The 18,989-nt window shown below is 32.5% G+C and overlaps 1 protein-coding gene across 1 annotated transcript; it reads left to right on the top strand.

The window, feature by feature from the left end:
• Positions 1-12,246: 12,246 nt before the first annotated feature.
• Positions 12,247-16,865, top strand: LOC139823196 (uncharacterized). The gene is given in 2 exon segments (XM_071795590.1): positions 12,247-13,756; positions 13,759-16,865. Coding segments are annotated over 2 exon segments (3,567 nt in total). The 5' UTR covers positions 12,247-12,786; the 3' UTR covers positions 16,356-16,865.
• Positions 16,866-18,989: the final 2,124 nt, after the last annotated feature.

The raw sequence follows: 18,989 nt of genomic DNA, 5'->3' as shown, positions 1-18,989 counted from the left end.
TAACGGTTACATTCATTATTCCCATTCCCAGGGATCCCAAAGCGATGAAAGTGTCGTCTGTTCAACGGGTTGTTCCCAGAAATCATCGGGCGCCGAAATTTCTTGCGCTTTAACCATCTGCCCTCTATTTGGATCAAACACCTGACAGTAATCCCTGGTGCATTTTTCTGTGCCCTCATCACAGTAACAAATATTACAGTTAGTATGATAACTTTTGCCCGGTACACATTTCCGATCAAGACCTATTTGCAATAAAAACAAAATTATTAATTTCTAGACAACTGTATACATATATATTTTGCTCGAGCACAGCTTAAACGATTGGTGAATAATACTTAATTCGCTCCGTGCGATGGTATACTATAGCGGAAAAGTAGGAGTTATAGGGCGTTCGAAATTTGCATTATTTGCTGGAGTGACAGTTATTATTTTCCAATAATCTAGTACATCGTAATGGAAAAATTACGAAAGAGAAACTTAAATTGTTGTGTGCATGCATTCGTGTAAATATGTATTTCACAGAAGATATTAAATTTTGTTCATTTCCAAAAGCATTGACAGACGTTTGCAGTATCATACTGCACCTTATTAAATGACTTATATTTGCACTGCGCAATTCTTCAACGCAAACTATATGCGATATTGCTAAGGGTTTTCCTTTTAATATTGCATTTGGATTAAATTCAATGTCATGAGTGATGGGCCCGAATCCCGTTTGTATGATAAGGCTTATTGCAAAAAGTCAGAGAAAAATTAACTTATATTAGAACAAATATAGCAAAAATCTATTTCAACTGATTTGTATATAATATAACAACAATTTTTTTATCAGTAAAATTAAGATTTAAGTTATCTAACGACAGTTTACGTAAAATGTGCGATATTTCACCAATCGTGGCACCACTAGTCTCTCTGCATACAGCGAATTGTAAGCACGAGAATTTTAGTTACTCACTTGTTGGCGCAGCTGAAATTTCCGGTACAATCAAACCGACGATGCTGACCATTAAAAACACCACAAATACCTTGGATGACATGGCTTTGGCGATTCGTACAACTTAGAGTACTTTGTTGCTTTGGACGTCAACTTCTTTTTGACAAGACCATATGCACGACGAGGCTTTTATATACAATTTCCTTAGGTCCTATAGCGTGACATTTGAACTGTGCTTTCCTTTTCTGATTCTTCCTGTATTCTTTCTCTTTTTGTATTGACGGATAGCGCCAAACGGCTAAAGGCACGTTTGAAAGATTAACGCACGCGTTTAATAAATACAGTTTAGAAAATAACGGCATAATGTGCACGTGTGCACGTTATATAAAATTATCACACGTACGTGTACAATGTATTATTTTAGTGTCTAACTACTTAAGCTTTTCGTGACAATTAAGTGGCCATTATATAGAGGCTGCCCGTGAAACTGATCCTAAAATTATCCTAATTAAGTAATAATCTCTGTTGTTGCTAGACAGATAACAGATAACGTCCGACTCGTTGCGTACGCGTAACAACAATAGTCATTTATCTCTTTATTAACTCTTGCCACCCATCTGAGGTCTTTTTTGACCTCACGCACCTGAAAATAGCGATATTTTCTATTTTCATTTTTTGGGGGCTTTCAACTAAATATGTTTTTTTATACTTCATACTTTTAATGTTCTGCAATTTTTATTCTCTAACTGTTACATATGTTACGTCCTGTGGACTTCGCGATTTCCTTCTTTCATAAAAACTTTTCGTAAGATGTTTTCCTTACAGAATTTTTTTTGGGATGACGAGAACCGAATAATATTTGTTCGGCGGGCAGGTTACTGATGATAATGAATCATCATTCTTTCCGACATCAAATCAAACAAATACGTATATTAATTGTGAAACCTGCGCCGCCGGTCAATAGCCGGACAGGCCGTCATATACATTTCCAAGGAAAATTCATGAAAAACACTTGACGCCAGACAATAACAGATAAAACGAGACGATAGAAATTTCGAAATCTAGCGTCTCGATCCTTGAGAAATTGTGAAACCTGCGCCGCCGGTCAATAGCCGATCGGGCCGTCATATACACTCCCGGGGAAAATTCGGGAAAAACACTTCACGCTAGACGATAACAGATAAGGATGAGATAATAGAAATTTTGAAATCTAGCGTCTCGATCCGTGAGAAAAACATGTTTTTCAATCGATGACTAACAAGAGTCATCATTGAAAAACAGGTAATCCACCAAAAGGTTGAGACATATTCCCTTGATAACCCATCTCTAAAAATCATATATAAACCGCAACAGCGCGGGACACCGATATCGACTCCGAAATCATAGACGGTCTAGTCCGCGCAGAACGGCATTCATAATACTATCGTTTCCGGTCTCGCCCCGTGCCGTTGCCTTTATATTTATTATAACTAAATTCTGTGCGCGTTAAGTCTCAACACGAAATCACCATGCCGATGAAAACCACCACCGATCTGCAGAGCCACGAGATCTTGAAACTCCGTCAAGAAGAGAAAACGCTAAAGGCCAGCAAGTATTAAGTTCCTCAAATTTTCTCTCACCTTTACCTTTTCTCCTACAAATAGTCTATTGAATTCTCGGATCCTCGGATTTCATTTCTCAAATTTCGTCTCAATTCTACCGCAGATTTGTAATATATATATATATATATATAATTAAATAATTATGTATATTTAACCGTGACATATTTGCTAATTTTATTTTTATTGCGGTCCGACATACAGCCCACATTTAATTTACTATAAATGTTTTCAATTCCTCGTTCAATTTGCATGCATGATCCTCGATAGGTAGGTACATACATTACACTATTTAATTTCTCTTTTCTTTCTTTTCCATGTAATTTGTTCATTAATAAAAATTCTGTAATAATCCGAACAAGATGTCAAGTTTAATTTAGATTCTTTTGCCTTTCCCACACACATACACCTCACATACATACACATGCGTATATAATGATTTGCCTACTTCTCTATTGTAATCACACTCCGCTTAAATTCTATTAGATCTTTTTTTTTATAATAAATGTCCTAAATGCCTTCGTTATTAATAAATGTATATTAATTGTAAAATGAATACCATTCATTTCATTGAATATGATCTCGTCCTCAGCTCCCTTGCTCTCTCCGAAATCGCACACGGTCCGATTCCTGGTTATATGGATTAATTTTCTTGACCAAAAATTAGGACCACGAGTGCACGAAATTCACAGTAGGCGTAATAGCGTCCCTTCTGGACGTTGACCCATGACTGGAGTTTTCCGAAACGTGCATTTGTCTCGAGGCACGCGCCTTTTCCAGCGTGCACCCGAGATACGATGAGATCTCGTTACGTCTTCCTATCTCCCCTCCTCTAGATAGCCTTTCCCTTGCTATCCTTCGAAACCTAATATTCTACAAATTCCGGAGTTTGACGTAACATTCTTATTTATTGACTATTATATAGATAGAGTCAGTACACAATAGCAGCTTAAAATACATTTTATTAATATTAAGACAAGATAATGTTTTTATTATGTAATAAAGTTTTAATCACTCGACGAGACAAATGCGATACGGCATAAATTAAATGTGTCACATTAATGGGACAAAATACATATAATAGGCTGCATAATAAGCAGGAGAATGCAACTTTAAATATGTAGAAAACAAAGGAGCAACTTCCTTTACATCAACTACACCCTGAATATCAGTTAAAAACCATAAGGAAAGTGATGAACCAAATTTGCAGCTAATGATACGTTTTCTCGAACAAGATACTAAAATTATTTTAGAATAGGTTTTCGAAGAAAGGAAACTTAAAAGTTATAAAATCCAATTACAAAATAATTCTTTATATAATTACTTAATGAATTATGTGATATTCTTTCTTGTGTAAAATTGAATTTATTTAATTTCTACAAAATAAAATTGTAACATTGTCTTATTGTTTAGATTATTAAAGGCAATTACATTGCCTTTTTTTTAGAATACGCGAAATATTTTTGTATCTGATATGCATATCTGAATTTGTAATTTTAATTCATTGAAACTTCATTTAGCAGATGCCACAGTTACACAGGTAGAGTAAAATATATTTGTAAGCTATATAACTATATATTCGTAAAATATATTCGTAAAGATATAACTATATTTGGAAATTGTTGGCGGGTAAAATAAGCAGAGTTTTTTTTTACATATATAACGCGATTTATTCATATTACTATCGATTATGATTACAATGGATTACACATGGTCAACCGCACTCCAGAAAGAGAATTGAAGAAGAATCTGTAAGTATTATATATAATGCAACACATAATAGATAGGCGTCGGTAATATCGCGATTCGTTAGTTCGAGTAGAGCCACTTCGTATTTCCAACAGAAATATTTCTTTCAAATTATTTTTTATTATACAAAGTAATAATTCTTTTAAAATATTAATATTATTTATATTTTATATAAAATATTTTAAATGGGTAATTTCCGAGCAAATATCTGTTGAGACGTTATTTAAATATATCATACAAAAATCTTTTACGCTATTTTCCAATTCTATTATATTATTTTTAGTAGTATTAGTTTTATTTTTAATAATTAGTAAAAAAATTAAATTTTTTTGTTGCTTTAGGAAAATTTTTATAACGTTATATGTATTACTATATCATAGAAAGTTAAATATAAAAGTCGTTTGATTATAGGTAAAAGATTGCATTATCGCGATGTACAATATTCACATTTAAACAATGAAGATTTCATTAAATTTAAATTATTACTTAATGCATTATATGAAATATAAATGAATATAATGTACATACAAAATTAAATTGGATAGAAATTAATTTAGATATAAGAAAGATATTACTATTGTAAATTAATGTAAGAGATTTAACATTATATTTTCGTGATGTTAAAACGACTCGTCGATGGTGCGATATCATATTACGTAACTTGATGCAAGTGCAAGCATATTCTATTGAATTCGCGCATTTGGAAAGTGAATGACCGCCGTAAAATTTTCTACGCGGGTGGCATACAATACCTACTGACCCAGAATGTCCGAAAAATTCGGTCAATCCATGAAATTGCTGGTAACAGCATTTTTATAAAATGCCGTTCTAATATATACACTACCACTCATAATTATTCGAACGACAGATATTTTATATTTTATTCCGATTTAAAAATTAAATAAACGTCCTACAAAAGGTGGAAGGTATAGTAGAAAGAGCAAAATACTTAGGACAAAAAGAAAAAGGAAAACGACTGAAGACTCTGGCCAGATTTAAATGTTGCAACGAATAGAGAAGAAATAAATACTGGGAAGAGGAAACTACAAAAAAGAATGCAGATTATGTAGAGAGAAAGAGGAAACTTGGAACCATTACATTTTGATTGAATGCATAGAAACCAAGACAATTGACATACTGGAAGCAGTAATAATGTCAGAAGAAGGAGAAGAAATAGAATGGATGCTGGAAACCATCAAGTAAGAAACGAGAAAGAATTACAAAAAGAACGAAAGAAAGATAAGCAGGAAGAAGAATGAAGAAAACACGAAGAAAAGTAAAAATATTCTTCTATAAATATAAACACTGTATGAATAAGGAAAGATTAAACAAGCAGGAACCATGTATCTCGAGAAGGAAATTATTATCCTCAAATAAAAAAATTATTTAATCACATTAAATATTATACGAGGCAAATGAAGTAGTGGCAACGTCATAAGATTTGATTACTTTAATATTATACTATTGATCTATAAAGATGCTAGTTGCATTTATTTTACATTAATTCACACAAGGCGACACAGTCCATTTTATCAACCAATAAAAGTAACATTAATTATTTTAATAAAATGTTATCTGTGCTAACAGCAGCATGGAACATTTATTTAGTTTTTAAAATCAGAATAAAGTATAAAATGTGTACCGCATGAGAACGGTGGTTAAGGAACTCTTTCCGATACTAAGAAGCTTTCAACAAGGATACATACCGCATACCGTACATGTAATTAATCGGGTTAATTATTTATTATAATGCAAGACATTATTTTTCAGTTGTTTTATTCGATAATTATTATTATTAATTTGCGTTTTATCGTTCGAATAATTCTCATCTTTATATTGCATACTAAAGATAATCGTATTGAAAGTCAAAACATTTGTTATTTATTTTACTAATTTATAATGATGGATAAGAAGTAAGAAGGGTAAGTGCACGAGTAACAGACGGCATTCGGATTACGAGAAAAGAGACAAGAGTAACTTGCATCCATATACACATATCCATTGTGTTTGATTACTGAAATATATAACTATCTGTTATGATATACATTACACACCCCTGACTTTCTTTATAAGATTTTACTTCTTTTTGTAGAAATTATTGAAAAATATAAAACAATTGTAAAATTTTATTTAAAAAATTTAAAATTATGAAAACTGAAACAAAATAGCAGTACTATGAGTATCGATTGTAAAATACGCAGTGCATCGAAAACGGTCTTCAACAACTACGGGGATTCACTGGTATTGTGGGTGTTGTAGTCATTGCGATATCGAAGAAGCAAAATCTATCAGCGAGAAGAGATTGTAAAAGAAATAGCGATGTTCCAGTCGAAAGTAACAACGTTGCAAAATACTAATACGACGAGCCTAACATTTATTAAATTCGATAATCAGTTATACATTATACTGAAATTAGAAATAATTAAATTAATTATATGTCACTTAAAAGCAGTTTTAATTTTTTCAAATCCCTAAACTTCAAGCAATAATTAAATTAATAATATTTGTACGTTTTTAGAAGTTCTCTGATAAGAGATGAGTTTCAACGCTATAAAAGAAAGTATATAGTAATTTAATTGAGGGTAGGTAGTCCATCAATGAACACAGTTTGTACACTATGAACCATTGCAATATTTCATAAATGTAGTGTTGCTAGATTGTGCTTGTTGTCATGCAAAGACTCGCATTTGAACTCCTCTTCGGCTTCCCAATCGGCCGGCAAATCGCGCGAAGGACGGCCGTTTGAGGCCACATTTTGTGATTTTTGGGTGACAAACTAATTTTTTTTTGTAAGTTTTACGTATTTTTTATGTTTTTGTTGTTATATCTATTACTTTTTTCATTATTCAAGAATTTTGTGTGTATATTTGGCTTTATACTTCTGTAAGCAACTTTCTTCTATTTCATTATTTAACCGTATTTTTTGAAGATTATCATAAAAAATGTTATATGGTCTACAATAAACCATTTTGTTCTTTACTACAGTTGTCTGTGTTATAAGTCTTATTAAACTGACTAGTTGCTACAATAAATAATAATCTAAGTTAGAAAGTCTGATTAAAAATAATAATTTTGTTGGTTTAAATAATATCAAGCTTCAAATAATAAAAACATAACATATATAATTAAGTTAGCTTTAATTTAAAGTCATATCCTATCCTAATCTTATTTATCATGTCTTATAATTATCTCTTCCTTAAATAAACATTTTAAGACATAGTAAAACTAAAATAACACTAACAATTCATTGTATAAAACATATGGTTTAATATTAAAAATGGCTAGGTTCATTGTGTACACATCCCTGTACACAATAAATCATTTTACATTGTTTTAAAAAAATTGAAATTGTGACTAAACTTTAAAAATGACTTATAAGTTATCTTACAATTATACAGTATGTCAACTAAATTCATAAACTGTATGCAAAAACACAGATCTCCAACTCAATAATTGAGAGAGATATAAGTCTCTGAAATTTATCCCAAAACATTTTTCGAACAGGGCCATATATGTATTCAAATAAATTTGGGCCATGTATTACTAATTATATATACATCCTGAACTGCAAGCAACGACTATAATTTGTTCTGAATATAATATATCAAAATAATATATATCAGATATCTTGGGATGACGTTTCTTAATTTTAAATTTCCAGATTTGGACTTTGCATCGCAATATCTCCGCTCGTAGGGCACGTAGTGGAAAAAAATAAAAACATTAATATAAATGATATCCAAGCTGTCGATTAAGCCTACTTGGAACTAAATCCGTTCACTCGTTATTGAGATCTCAAAATCTCGGGTGCTCGCAACTCGCAACTCGTTCGTTCGCGTAAATAGACACGGAGCGATCTCGCGCTGCGCGTGTACTTGGCGCAAGACACTACCGTGTCTCTTGATATGTTCATTATGAGATTGGCCACATTCCAAGTAGATTTCGTTTATATATAAATATTAATAAGTTGTGAATCATTTAAAATTCTTTAAAACATATATCCGTCAGATATATATATGCTTGACACCAAAGCTTCAAATACAAACTTAAACAAAGTCCGTCTTTGTGTAAAACCAGATTGCGAAATTCATCGTTATTTCGATGCTTATTATAGTTGTGACCGGCAATAATAAAATAATATTTGATGTCGTACATTATCGTATCTTCTTCAAGTGCAGATTAATTCCATTTCCCGCAGCCGTGAAGGTCGAACGTGAGTCCAGAAAGCTTATGTGCTCTTTGGTCTGCCAAATCTCGTAATCTGTCAGCAACAAGGTTAGAACGACTTTTGTATGCAGTTGACCCACTTTTATTCCTGCAAACGCAATTTATATGGGACTAGCTTGATACCTGTGCTTCGCTACGGTATGTATAACTAATACCATCGACATATAGTATGGACTGCGCTCAGGTATAGAAAAGTATGACCGGTGACTCACCGGTGGAGAAAAAGAGATAGTAACTGGTAGAGGTCGCGTACAGACAAAGAGGGAACCAGATAGAGGTCACAACACTTTTTAGAGCTTTCATGTAGGGATCGCGTAGTTCATATATATTATATATGTCGATGGTAACTACTTTAAATAAAAAACCAAGTCGATATCTCATCGTGGCTAAGAGATATTATAGAATCCGTGAAAACACATTTTACCTTTTTTTACCCCCTTAGAATTCGAATTTCTAAAAATATCTTCTTAGTGGGTGCTTCATGGAAGAAATCTACTCCTCGAATTTCATGTTTCAGTTTAGGGGTTTGGATTGGATGTTGATGTCAGTCAATCAGGACATTTATTTTGATACATATATGTATAGATTACATAGATATATGTAATCTATATAGATGTACATAGATATATACCTACATAGATTACAGTGATTAATCATTAAGAAATACCTAACGAATTTCTCAGTAATGTCTTATCAGATTGGAAGTTAATTGAATCTCAAGTGCAAGAAATCTTAAATAACTCCTTTAAAAAATCCCAGGTAGAAAAAAATCTTTCTTTTTTAAAAGGATAATTAATATGATTGCATAGTAATGATCAATTACACAATTAATAGAGAATATGTACATATTGCCTACTTTTTTATTATTTTTCTCGTGATAATCCTCTTATTTATTATATAACGATGTACTGGATAGCTTAATTATATACCTAATTAGGTTTATACGCATACAAAGTTACTTATCGTAAGATCTCTCATTAGAATCAGAAAGAAGAATTTTACTTCGATATCTTTTTCTCTATTTTGATAAGATCTAGACAATAAGTTGCTTTTCTTGATATTTATTTCGCTATTACTTTTTTCTTTTCTTTTCGCGTCTTTTTTTTCAATGCTTTTGTTCTTAAGTAAAAAAGTTATTTATTAATAACGGCAATGGCAAGTCATAATTTCTTGTCAGAAAATAAAATTTTATTTCGATATCTACGTTGATAAGATCTTAATAGCATATTTTTTTCGTGACATCTATTTTGCTATCACTTTTTTTCACGTCCTTTTTCTAATGCTTTTATTCTTAGGAGCAATATATATTTCTAAATTATCTATCTATTATTTATCACTATTGTTCTTACTATCGCTTACCTACGCACATCCTGGGACCAATCTCGAACGTCATGTAGACATCGGGAATGTCGTTATCTTCGGCGAATCTGTCGGGGTTGTATACTTCCGGTTCATCCCAGAATCTAGGATCCACACCAAGTCCATATAAGGAGATATATATATTGGCGTGCCTTTCTCGATATGATGGATATCGGTATTAGGAATCTGGAATTATATATTATATGTATATATATATATATATATATATATATATATATACATATATATATATTGAAAACAGCCATTATGTGTAAGTACGTATATGTACAAAAGAAACATTTAATGATTAGATTGAAATTGATGATGCACAAATTAGAAAAAGATGGTCTAGAGGCGTTAAAGATACCTATGATAAAACCTATAAAAATCTATATAATTTAAAATCAAATATATATCACAATAGGGCACAGAGCCGCAACAAGGTGTTTGCGTTAAATTATTTTTAATAGATATCTATATTATTTGTTTATATAATATAAAAATAATTTTGTTTTTCTTTGTGTAGGGTATCTGTACTTATATCATATGATTATCCTCTTAACTTTTCTTTTGATTCTCAACCTCTTTACAATATTATACGAGTTGCATACGTTGTATATTTGTTTTAGTGTCACTACTTTACGTTATTGATAGATGATATTTAATCTATCTAAATTTATTGTTGGGATATAAGAAATGATTCTGTTCAAAAGAAGCTATGCAATATTCATCTATATTTATTCTTTTACATTATAATAAAGAATGTAGAAAGAATCCGCTTAATACGATAAAAAACGTAGAGAAACGAATCAATTATACCTACCTATTATTTATCCCCGATAACAAATTTTTTACATAAAAACGTATTTAAATATACATAAACGTGTATAAAATATCCATACATGTTCTCTTTCTCTTATATAATTTCTGTTTGCATGTACAAAAAAAATAATAAGAAAAAAAATTAGAAAATAATTAAAAGGATAATTTTTGCATTGTTCTTTTACAAAAAAAAATAAAGTCTGAGCAAATGTGAAAAATTTGCTCATATATAATCATATATGATCATATTTTATATACAATTGTTACATTTATATATGATTATATATAGGCAAATAATTGAACAATGCAAAAACAATAAAAAACAATGCGAAAATTATTTTTTTATTTTTTAATTCTTTTTTTTATTATTTTTTTTGTACATACAAACAGAGATTACACAAGAGAAAAAAAACATGTATGGACATATGTATATAAACATATTTTATATAATATCATATGGTTATATATATATAAATAATTTTCAGCAACAAATTCACCGATGTTCAAGCATTTGATTATTGAAATGTATCTTTGGATTACCTAGAGATAATTTAAAATCAAAACCATGTCCCAGATTGCTGGCGCCTATTTGTTATAGACGATTATTTGTTTATTATAAACAAAAAAAACGTAAAAAAATTGTTTCCGAAAAGAAATTTTCTAACTCGATATTCATAAATTACATGAATTGACGAAAATTCCCTGAAAATTTCATGCCTCTATCATTAAAACTCGAAAAGTTATGCAATTTTGAACATTTGAAAAAAAAACCGATTTTTTAATCAAAAATATTGAAAATCGCTGGTAGCGATCCCTCTAAAACTTGTTCGATTTTGCTCAACATTTGAGGAAAATTCTTTTTTTAGGTAAGCTTTGATATATTTTGGGGTGCGTCGCGAAAAATAAAAAAAGGTTTTTTCGAATCACCCTAATATATATATATATATATATATATATATATATATATATATATATAAGTTTTTATATGAAAAATTTTTTACCGGGCGCCCAACACTGGGGCAACTAATTTTCACAGTACATTTCTGAGGATGATGCATCACTGCTTTTAACGCGATGCGGACATTTCGGACCACACGCCGCACATGTTGATACAGCAGGCGCATGCGTCTCTCATAAGGGCCCCCGCACAATGAAAAATATAAGGAACAAGGAACAAATATTAGCGACTAGGACTAATTAAAAAATCACAGGAATGAAGGTTGTAACATTGATACACGGCTTCCGATAGGTTAAAAATCTATTGCCCGTGTTATTTCCTGTTTCTGTTGCCTGATTTTCATTGTGCATCCAGTTTTATTTCTGATTCCTTCGTCTTAATCGCTAATATCTGTTTCCTGTTCCTTATATTTTTTATTGTGCGGGGGCTTTAAGGTCACAAGGAGATTATCGCTTCTGGTTGCTTTTTCACCGTTGTATAATACAGGGTACCAGTACGGCTGAGTACGGTCCTTTGACGAATTCGAGCACACTGCTAATTGATTGCTTCGTGAATCATCCGTTCGGAGTAAGCAAATTGGAGGTAACACGGGCCGCGCCGCGGTGCAAAGTTTGCAGAGGAGACCTTTACGAAACATATATTGTGCAATTGGTTGGAATTCGACAAGACTCAACTTAAATCTCGCCGATTGGAACATAGAGATTACGAGCGATAATCAGTCAAGTGCGTGCGGGTGACGTTTGCGATTAGTTACGTGCGGACAGTATCGAAATGCGCACCGTATTTTTCGGCTGACGGCAAAACTGCCTTCGTGAAGCTGGCGAAAAGCGGCCTTCCGTTTTTTTGTTCCGTTCACGCACTTCGCCTTGTTCCTGTTTCGCGCATCGTGTATTCGGGAACGGCGAATATTTCGAGTCATTCGCGGTAACTGTGTTGCGTTCTCCACAGAAAAATTCTTTAAGGAGTTCGACTGAACATTGATCTCACATTACTTTCGACTTTCGGCTGATTGAACGAGATAAACAAGATCGTTGCTTGAATTCGCTCAAGACGGTATACGGTGACAATTTCACCGGATAACGCAAGAGGAAAAAAGTGAAGATTTTCGTTTCGTTCGCCCGTTTATCTTAAACGTCACGATGGACTACGAGATACCTCGTGACTTACAGATGCCTTATCTACAGGCGATTCAAAAGATACCGGGTGATACCGCTGGTGAGAAATGGAGTTGGATCGGAAGGTTGACTTTACACCAGACCAGCGAAGATCTTGAGCAACTTCCACCGGAATTGCTACCTATACTGCGTGTGGAAACTGCTGTCAGAAAGAAGAGGCACGAGGATATAACATCGGCGCTCAAGTGTGAAGATTGGACGATAATAAATCGGGCTTTCAAGGCCTCCTGGTTCTTCGACAGCAGCTACAAGGAGATCGTCGATGTCTCGTATTTCTGCGAACGTCTGTTCCCTTACGTTTCCGTAAACACAAGAACGCGTATTGTGCTTACGCTTGCGCGTCGATTAACCGGTAAGAATCCGATTTTCGCGCAACAAATGTTCACAGCAGTATCATCTATTTACGGTATTCAAACCGCTTGCCCGTTGATCGTGGCTTGCGACGAGGCTTTCGTTTATAAAACGATCGTAGAAAAGGAACTCGTGCTGCCCGTAGACATTGTTAAAAAGATATTCCGCAATAATCCGGATTTGATAGTGCGTTTTCTCAAATTATTGAAACCCCGCGAATTAAACGCGACTGAGCGCACTCCTTTCGCGATCGGCATCGATAGATACAAGTCTTTCCTGCCTAAATTAATAAAGAAGCGACTGGACGCTTTCGTGGAACTGTGCGAGATACACGAGACCGATCTGCCGAATATTGTTTTGAGTAAGACGTGTGCCGAGATATTTCTGAAAAAAGCTCAGCAACATCTGATAAAGAAACCGCTTTTGTACATCCGAATCTTACCACCCAAGAAGATCAAGGAGGATTTAATGGAAAACATATTTCCAGGTTTGTTGCCCGCAGAAATTTCTTCCTTTGATACGGATAGCGTTCTCGATTACTTGAAGCATTACCCACGTGATAAGAAATACGATTTACTCAGTAAACCTACAAAAGTAGATATCACGCTGATCTTCTCGATGAGAGGAAAAACGTGACGCCCGACTTATTACAATTATTACCTGCAGAGGAACGGATCAAACAGGCTAGGATCAACATCGAGAAACAGAAGTTATTATTAGAGGAGAATGATGAAGATATTGAAAATACGATAGATTACAAAAGAGCTTGGATTTGTTATTTATCTGTTAACGAAGCTATACCGGTTCTTAAGGAGAGAATAAATAAAACTCCAAATAAATCACACAGACTACATGGTTTGATTTTACAAATGATTTACGTTTGTAAGATTAACGAGGATGACGATGCGTTGTGCAATACCTTGACGTATTTCTTGAATAGACATAAAAACGAAAACTCTTGGCTATTCAAACGAGTGTTTGATGAGCTCTTGCAAATATACGATGTACCTCATTTAAGCGAGAAGCAGATCTCTCTTGTACTTGACATTGTCCGATTGTTTTATATAAAAAATGAATTTGGACCGGACGATTTACTCGCAGCTATAATACATTTCAAACTTATACACAACATGCCAATTGAGGAGTTGATTAACATGCTTGTAGGAGAAAATCAATGGGACGTAAACTTCAACATATTAAAAGAATATCCACAATATGAGAGACAATGCCTCGTAACTTTTGCAAATGTCCTTCAAAAAAAATCTATCAAAGATCTTGATGTAAAAAGATACAACTTTTGCAGCTACGTTGCATCGATATATGATTTCAACGATAGATGTAAAAAATCGTGCATCAAGATAGAAGAAATGACAATTAGAGATTATTCTTGGCTTATGGATGCTATTCTCGAAGCGATACGTTCCGATAACTATTCGCAAAATGTAAAAGACACATTGCAGAAGAAAGAACCGGAACTGTACCGTAGTTGGTTTCCTGAAGATATCGCGAATGTAACGTCAGGCGCGGCGCTTGCTTTATTGAATCGTGATTTACAAAATATACTGGACAATTGGGAAAAATACTTAGCCGAATGCATGAAAAACTGCCATATCAAAAGTGTACAACACTTCGTCAAGGCCACGCGTTGGTACAAAGACTTACCCACTAAATTTGCCGATCAATGCATGAATTATATCTTCGATAAAAATACAGATGAAATATCGTCCAGCGTAGTTATTCTGGCCATTCTACTTCACGGTGATGTGGTGACAAAAATAATCGATTCTCTCATACCTACGGAAACAACGGTGGATACTAGTCACCCGAACGCCAAGAATAATTACAAGATTGTGCGAAATTTACCATTGAGCGTGAGACTTTCTAATCCGCCTGTACGTCTCGATCTTGTAGTTAGATTGTGTGAAGGGGATTACTTATCAATAGCTCTGATGACACTAACGAACGTATGTAAACGGACTGCTTTGCCAAAAGTGATGTCAATCGTGCAAAAGTTAATGAGTATGCGCGTGAGCACGCGAAAACATGGGGTCAGGCTGATGTGCTTAGTAGCTTCCGTGAGTGAACTCGCAGATTTTCTCCAGAAAACATGGGCGATTGAGAACCATCATTCAGTACGACAAGTTTTGTTCAAAGCGCTCCAGAATTTCTTCCTTACGAAGCCAAGTCCCGAAACTTGGTCCCTATATTGTCAAGCTATGTCGACGTTGAGTCTCCAGGACGAACTTTTGCTTTCGGAAATAAAGTTATTTCCTGAGATTCCCAATGAATACATCTTGAAATACCTCGAGCTGTGGCTCAAAACGATAGGTGATCTTCAAGAACTGGGACTGGATGACCAAAAGACAAACAAATACATCGCCAATTGCTTGGCGACGCTCACCGCATCCGTTTTCAACCTGCTACCCGAAGAATTTACCGAGAATATACTTCGAAGATTTTTATTCCACATCAATACTAATGTATCCGAGGCAGCGAGACGCTTCACAATATCGTACATTTTACCAGACAATGGGGATAAAAATACCGCACGTATCAAAGTATTTGCCGATGTCTTCAACAAAGCAGTGACAACTTATTGGAACGTGCCGCATCCTAATAAATTACGCTTTTATCCGATCAACAGTGCTGTGCGTTTATTTATAGACGATTTCATTGTCAGCTATGTTGATAAGTCTTGTTTCAATAAGCCTGTTAACTCAGAGATCATCGATAATATGCAAACGATATTTTTATCTGTCTTATCACCTAGACAGGACGCGAGGTCTTATTTGCTGTTGGTGTACGCGAAGAAATTGCAAGAATGCACATTAACCAAGACTTCCCTTGGCCTAAGACTCGGTCAACAGTTGCACAAATTAAGTGATGTCTTTTCGTCACTATTAGTTCCGTTTATGGCCAAGGTCCTCGAAGACTTCCTAAGATGCGTATATAAACATTCCGACTTGGAAGAAGTCAAGTTTAGTGTCATAGAAGGCCTCATTGAAGCTGGTAATACGGATTCCTGTTTTATGGCTGTGACAATGTTACCGTCGACAATCCAAACGAAACACCTGGCAAGATATGATCGACTCGTTGAAAAATTCCGAGAAATGGAGGAGCCTACTGTCACCATTTTATACGATCATTTAAACGAAACGGACTTAAAAACTGTTGATGATTAAATGAAGTGAAGAAACGAACAAATGATTTTATTGTTTTTATGTACGTATTTTTCGTGATAATATTTTACTATGATAATATTAACGCTTTATCATATAATTGATGATTGAATTATAAATGTACCTTTATATGTTAAAGTGAAATTATTAGTACTTGTTTTTTTTTAATAGAATAATGTTTGAATTTTTATTGAATTCTCATTGAAATATTATTTGCTATTATTTTCGTGAGATATACGCCTAAAGTTTTTTCTTTCTCTTGGCATACTATAATTTAGAATGTTTGTTGAGGTTATAGCGATTATATGTGACTAAAAACAATGCGAGTTATATATTAAATATCTTTTTAAACAGTACAAATAAATATCGTGTTGCACAGCGTGTATCCACATTTGCCTTAAATATATATATATATAATTTTATTATTAGTACATTTTTAAAGCAATCAAACAAATGATGGATGCATTTTTTGCAGAGTACAATAAGAGACTTTTTTTTAAACAAATAATTTTCTAATATCTTTCCAAAAAAACATTTTTATGAAATAAACGGTTTAAAAATTTTAAAGACAGTAACAAGTAATAGAAATTTTTCTACTCTAAAATGTGAAACTAATTTCAAATAAATTTAGACAATATTTATGTGTACTTGTTAGCATCAACAAATAATATTTATCGTTAGGTAAGTATATCAATGCAAAGTATTTTATTTTTACTAAAAATAAAATTATCAAATTTTTGTAAAATTATATAAAAAATCATTTATATTATTATCATTAATGTAAGAGGAAAGAGGCAAAAGGAAAAGACGGAAAAATAATAATTTAAATATCGCGCAAAAGAAGTTTTCAGATCGTTGTATAAAGAGAAACGGAACATTTATCATTCTATATTAACCTCTTCATTCATTGTAATATCAATCATGCAAATCATATGCAACATAATGGTTCTAACCATATATATCGATAACCCTTGTATTGATGATATTATTTATATTGCTCATATAAGCAATTTTTTTTTAAATTTTATAAAAAGCTTATTAATAATAAATTTTTTATGTTGTTATTATCTAAGACTGTTCAAGTCATTCAAATAATCAAACAAAACATCACAAAATCGAACGAATAATCAATAGATCAGTATCAGAACTGATCAGTTATTTGCAAGCGCTTAATATAAGAACTTAAATTTATTCAATTAAATTTATTCAATTTATTAAGACACACTTCATAGTAACGAAAACATATGTAATAATGTAATACCTTTAAATATTTAGAAATGAAATACATTTTTACTAAATTTACATATTTGTTGTGCACATGCACATTTTTTAATAAAATAAATAATACATTATATATCTCTTTAAAATTTGTTAGTAGTAGAGTATTAATAAAGTATTTAAACGCACTTTTTACTTATCAAACGTAATTAAGATATAAAGACCGTAAATACATATTTAGTAACTTGTGTAATTTAAGAACTAAAAGAAGATATCAACACATAAAAAGAGAGAATAGTGCCACAACAGAGTGTTCCTAAGTAACCTTTATTTAAAATAATACTTTAACAAACGTTTTGGTCTGTTATTAAATCATCTTTAGTGTAATAAGTAAAGATAATACATAAAGTATAGTAAACAAATAGATAAAAATGAAAACCGCAATACATTACATTAATTTCATTAGTTTTTACAGCAATATAAAATTCGCATCGAACGCACACATCCTATTTCTTCAAAGTATAAAAGTCAAGAAATAAACTGAAATAAATAACGGACACAAATAACAACATGTCTGCACATAACATGTCACATGTCAATGACATTATCCAACTAATAACAATATTATAAATGAAAATTTTACAATATGACTCTTTACATAGAACACCATAATCACCTCATCACGATACTTAATGTACATATTGAGAAAATATTTTTCTTACTCGTTTACTTCGATGACATGTTATTAAGTATTTGTGAATGCGTAATTTATTTCAGTTTACTCCTCGACTTTTATACATTGAACAAATAGGACGAGCGTTTGATTCGAATTTTATATAGCGATAAGAACTAATGCAATTTATGCGTTTATTGTAATTTAAAATTTTTATTTTTTTATTAACCGGTCTTTGTGTTATCTTAACTTATCACATTAAAGATGGTCTGATAATAGACCAAACATTTGTCAAAATATTATTTTAGTTAAAAGTTACGGCACGAACACGCTGTTGTGGCTCTATGCCCTTCTTTTTATGTGTTGATTTTTAATTAATTGAATTTTTAGACAATAAAAGAAGACAGTAGAAGAGAACAAAACTTGCTTAAACTGGTTAATTATTTCGTCGGTCGATAATGATTATTATTATATTGCTATTACTTATCCTTATTCTGCTGATATCTAATTATTATGTGCATTATCATGGAAAAAAGGGCCGACTTATCAATCTTATACCAGGACCATCAGGTTATCCGATTGTTGGAAATGCATTTCAATATCTTGGTTCACGAGGTAAGTTATAATTTTATATACAATATATTCCGATAAATACATATTTGCCAGTGCATACAAATTTTTAAATATAATATTGGCAAACATTTTTCTCTGAGATATATAATTATCGATATTATTGCACGTTAACT

This window comes from Temnothorax longispinosus, chromosome 12 (genome assembly GCF_030848805.1).
Source record: "Temnothorax longispinosus isolate EJ_2023e chromosome 12, Tlon_JGU_v1, whole genome shotgun sequence".
NCBI classification, from domain to species: Eukaryota; Metazoa; Arthropoda; class Insecta; order Hymenoptera; family Formicidae; genus Temnothorax; species Temnothorax longispinosus.
The sequence above is the reverse complement of the archived record's forward strand: the minus strand, read 5'-3'. Positions and strand labels throughout refer to the sequence as shown.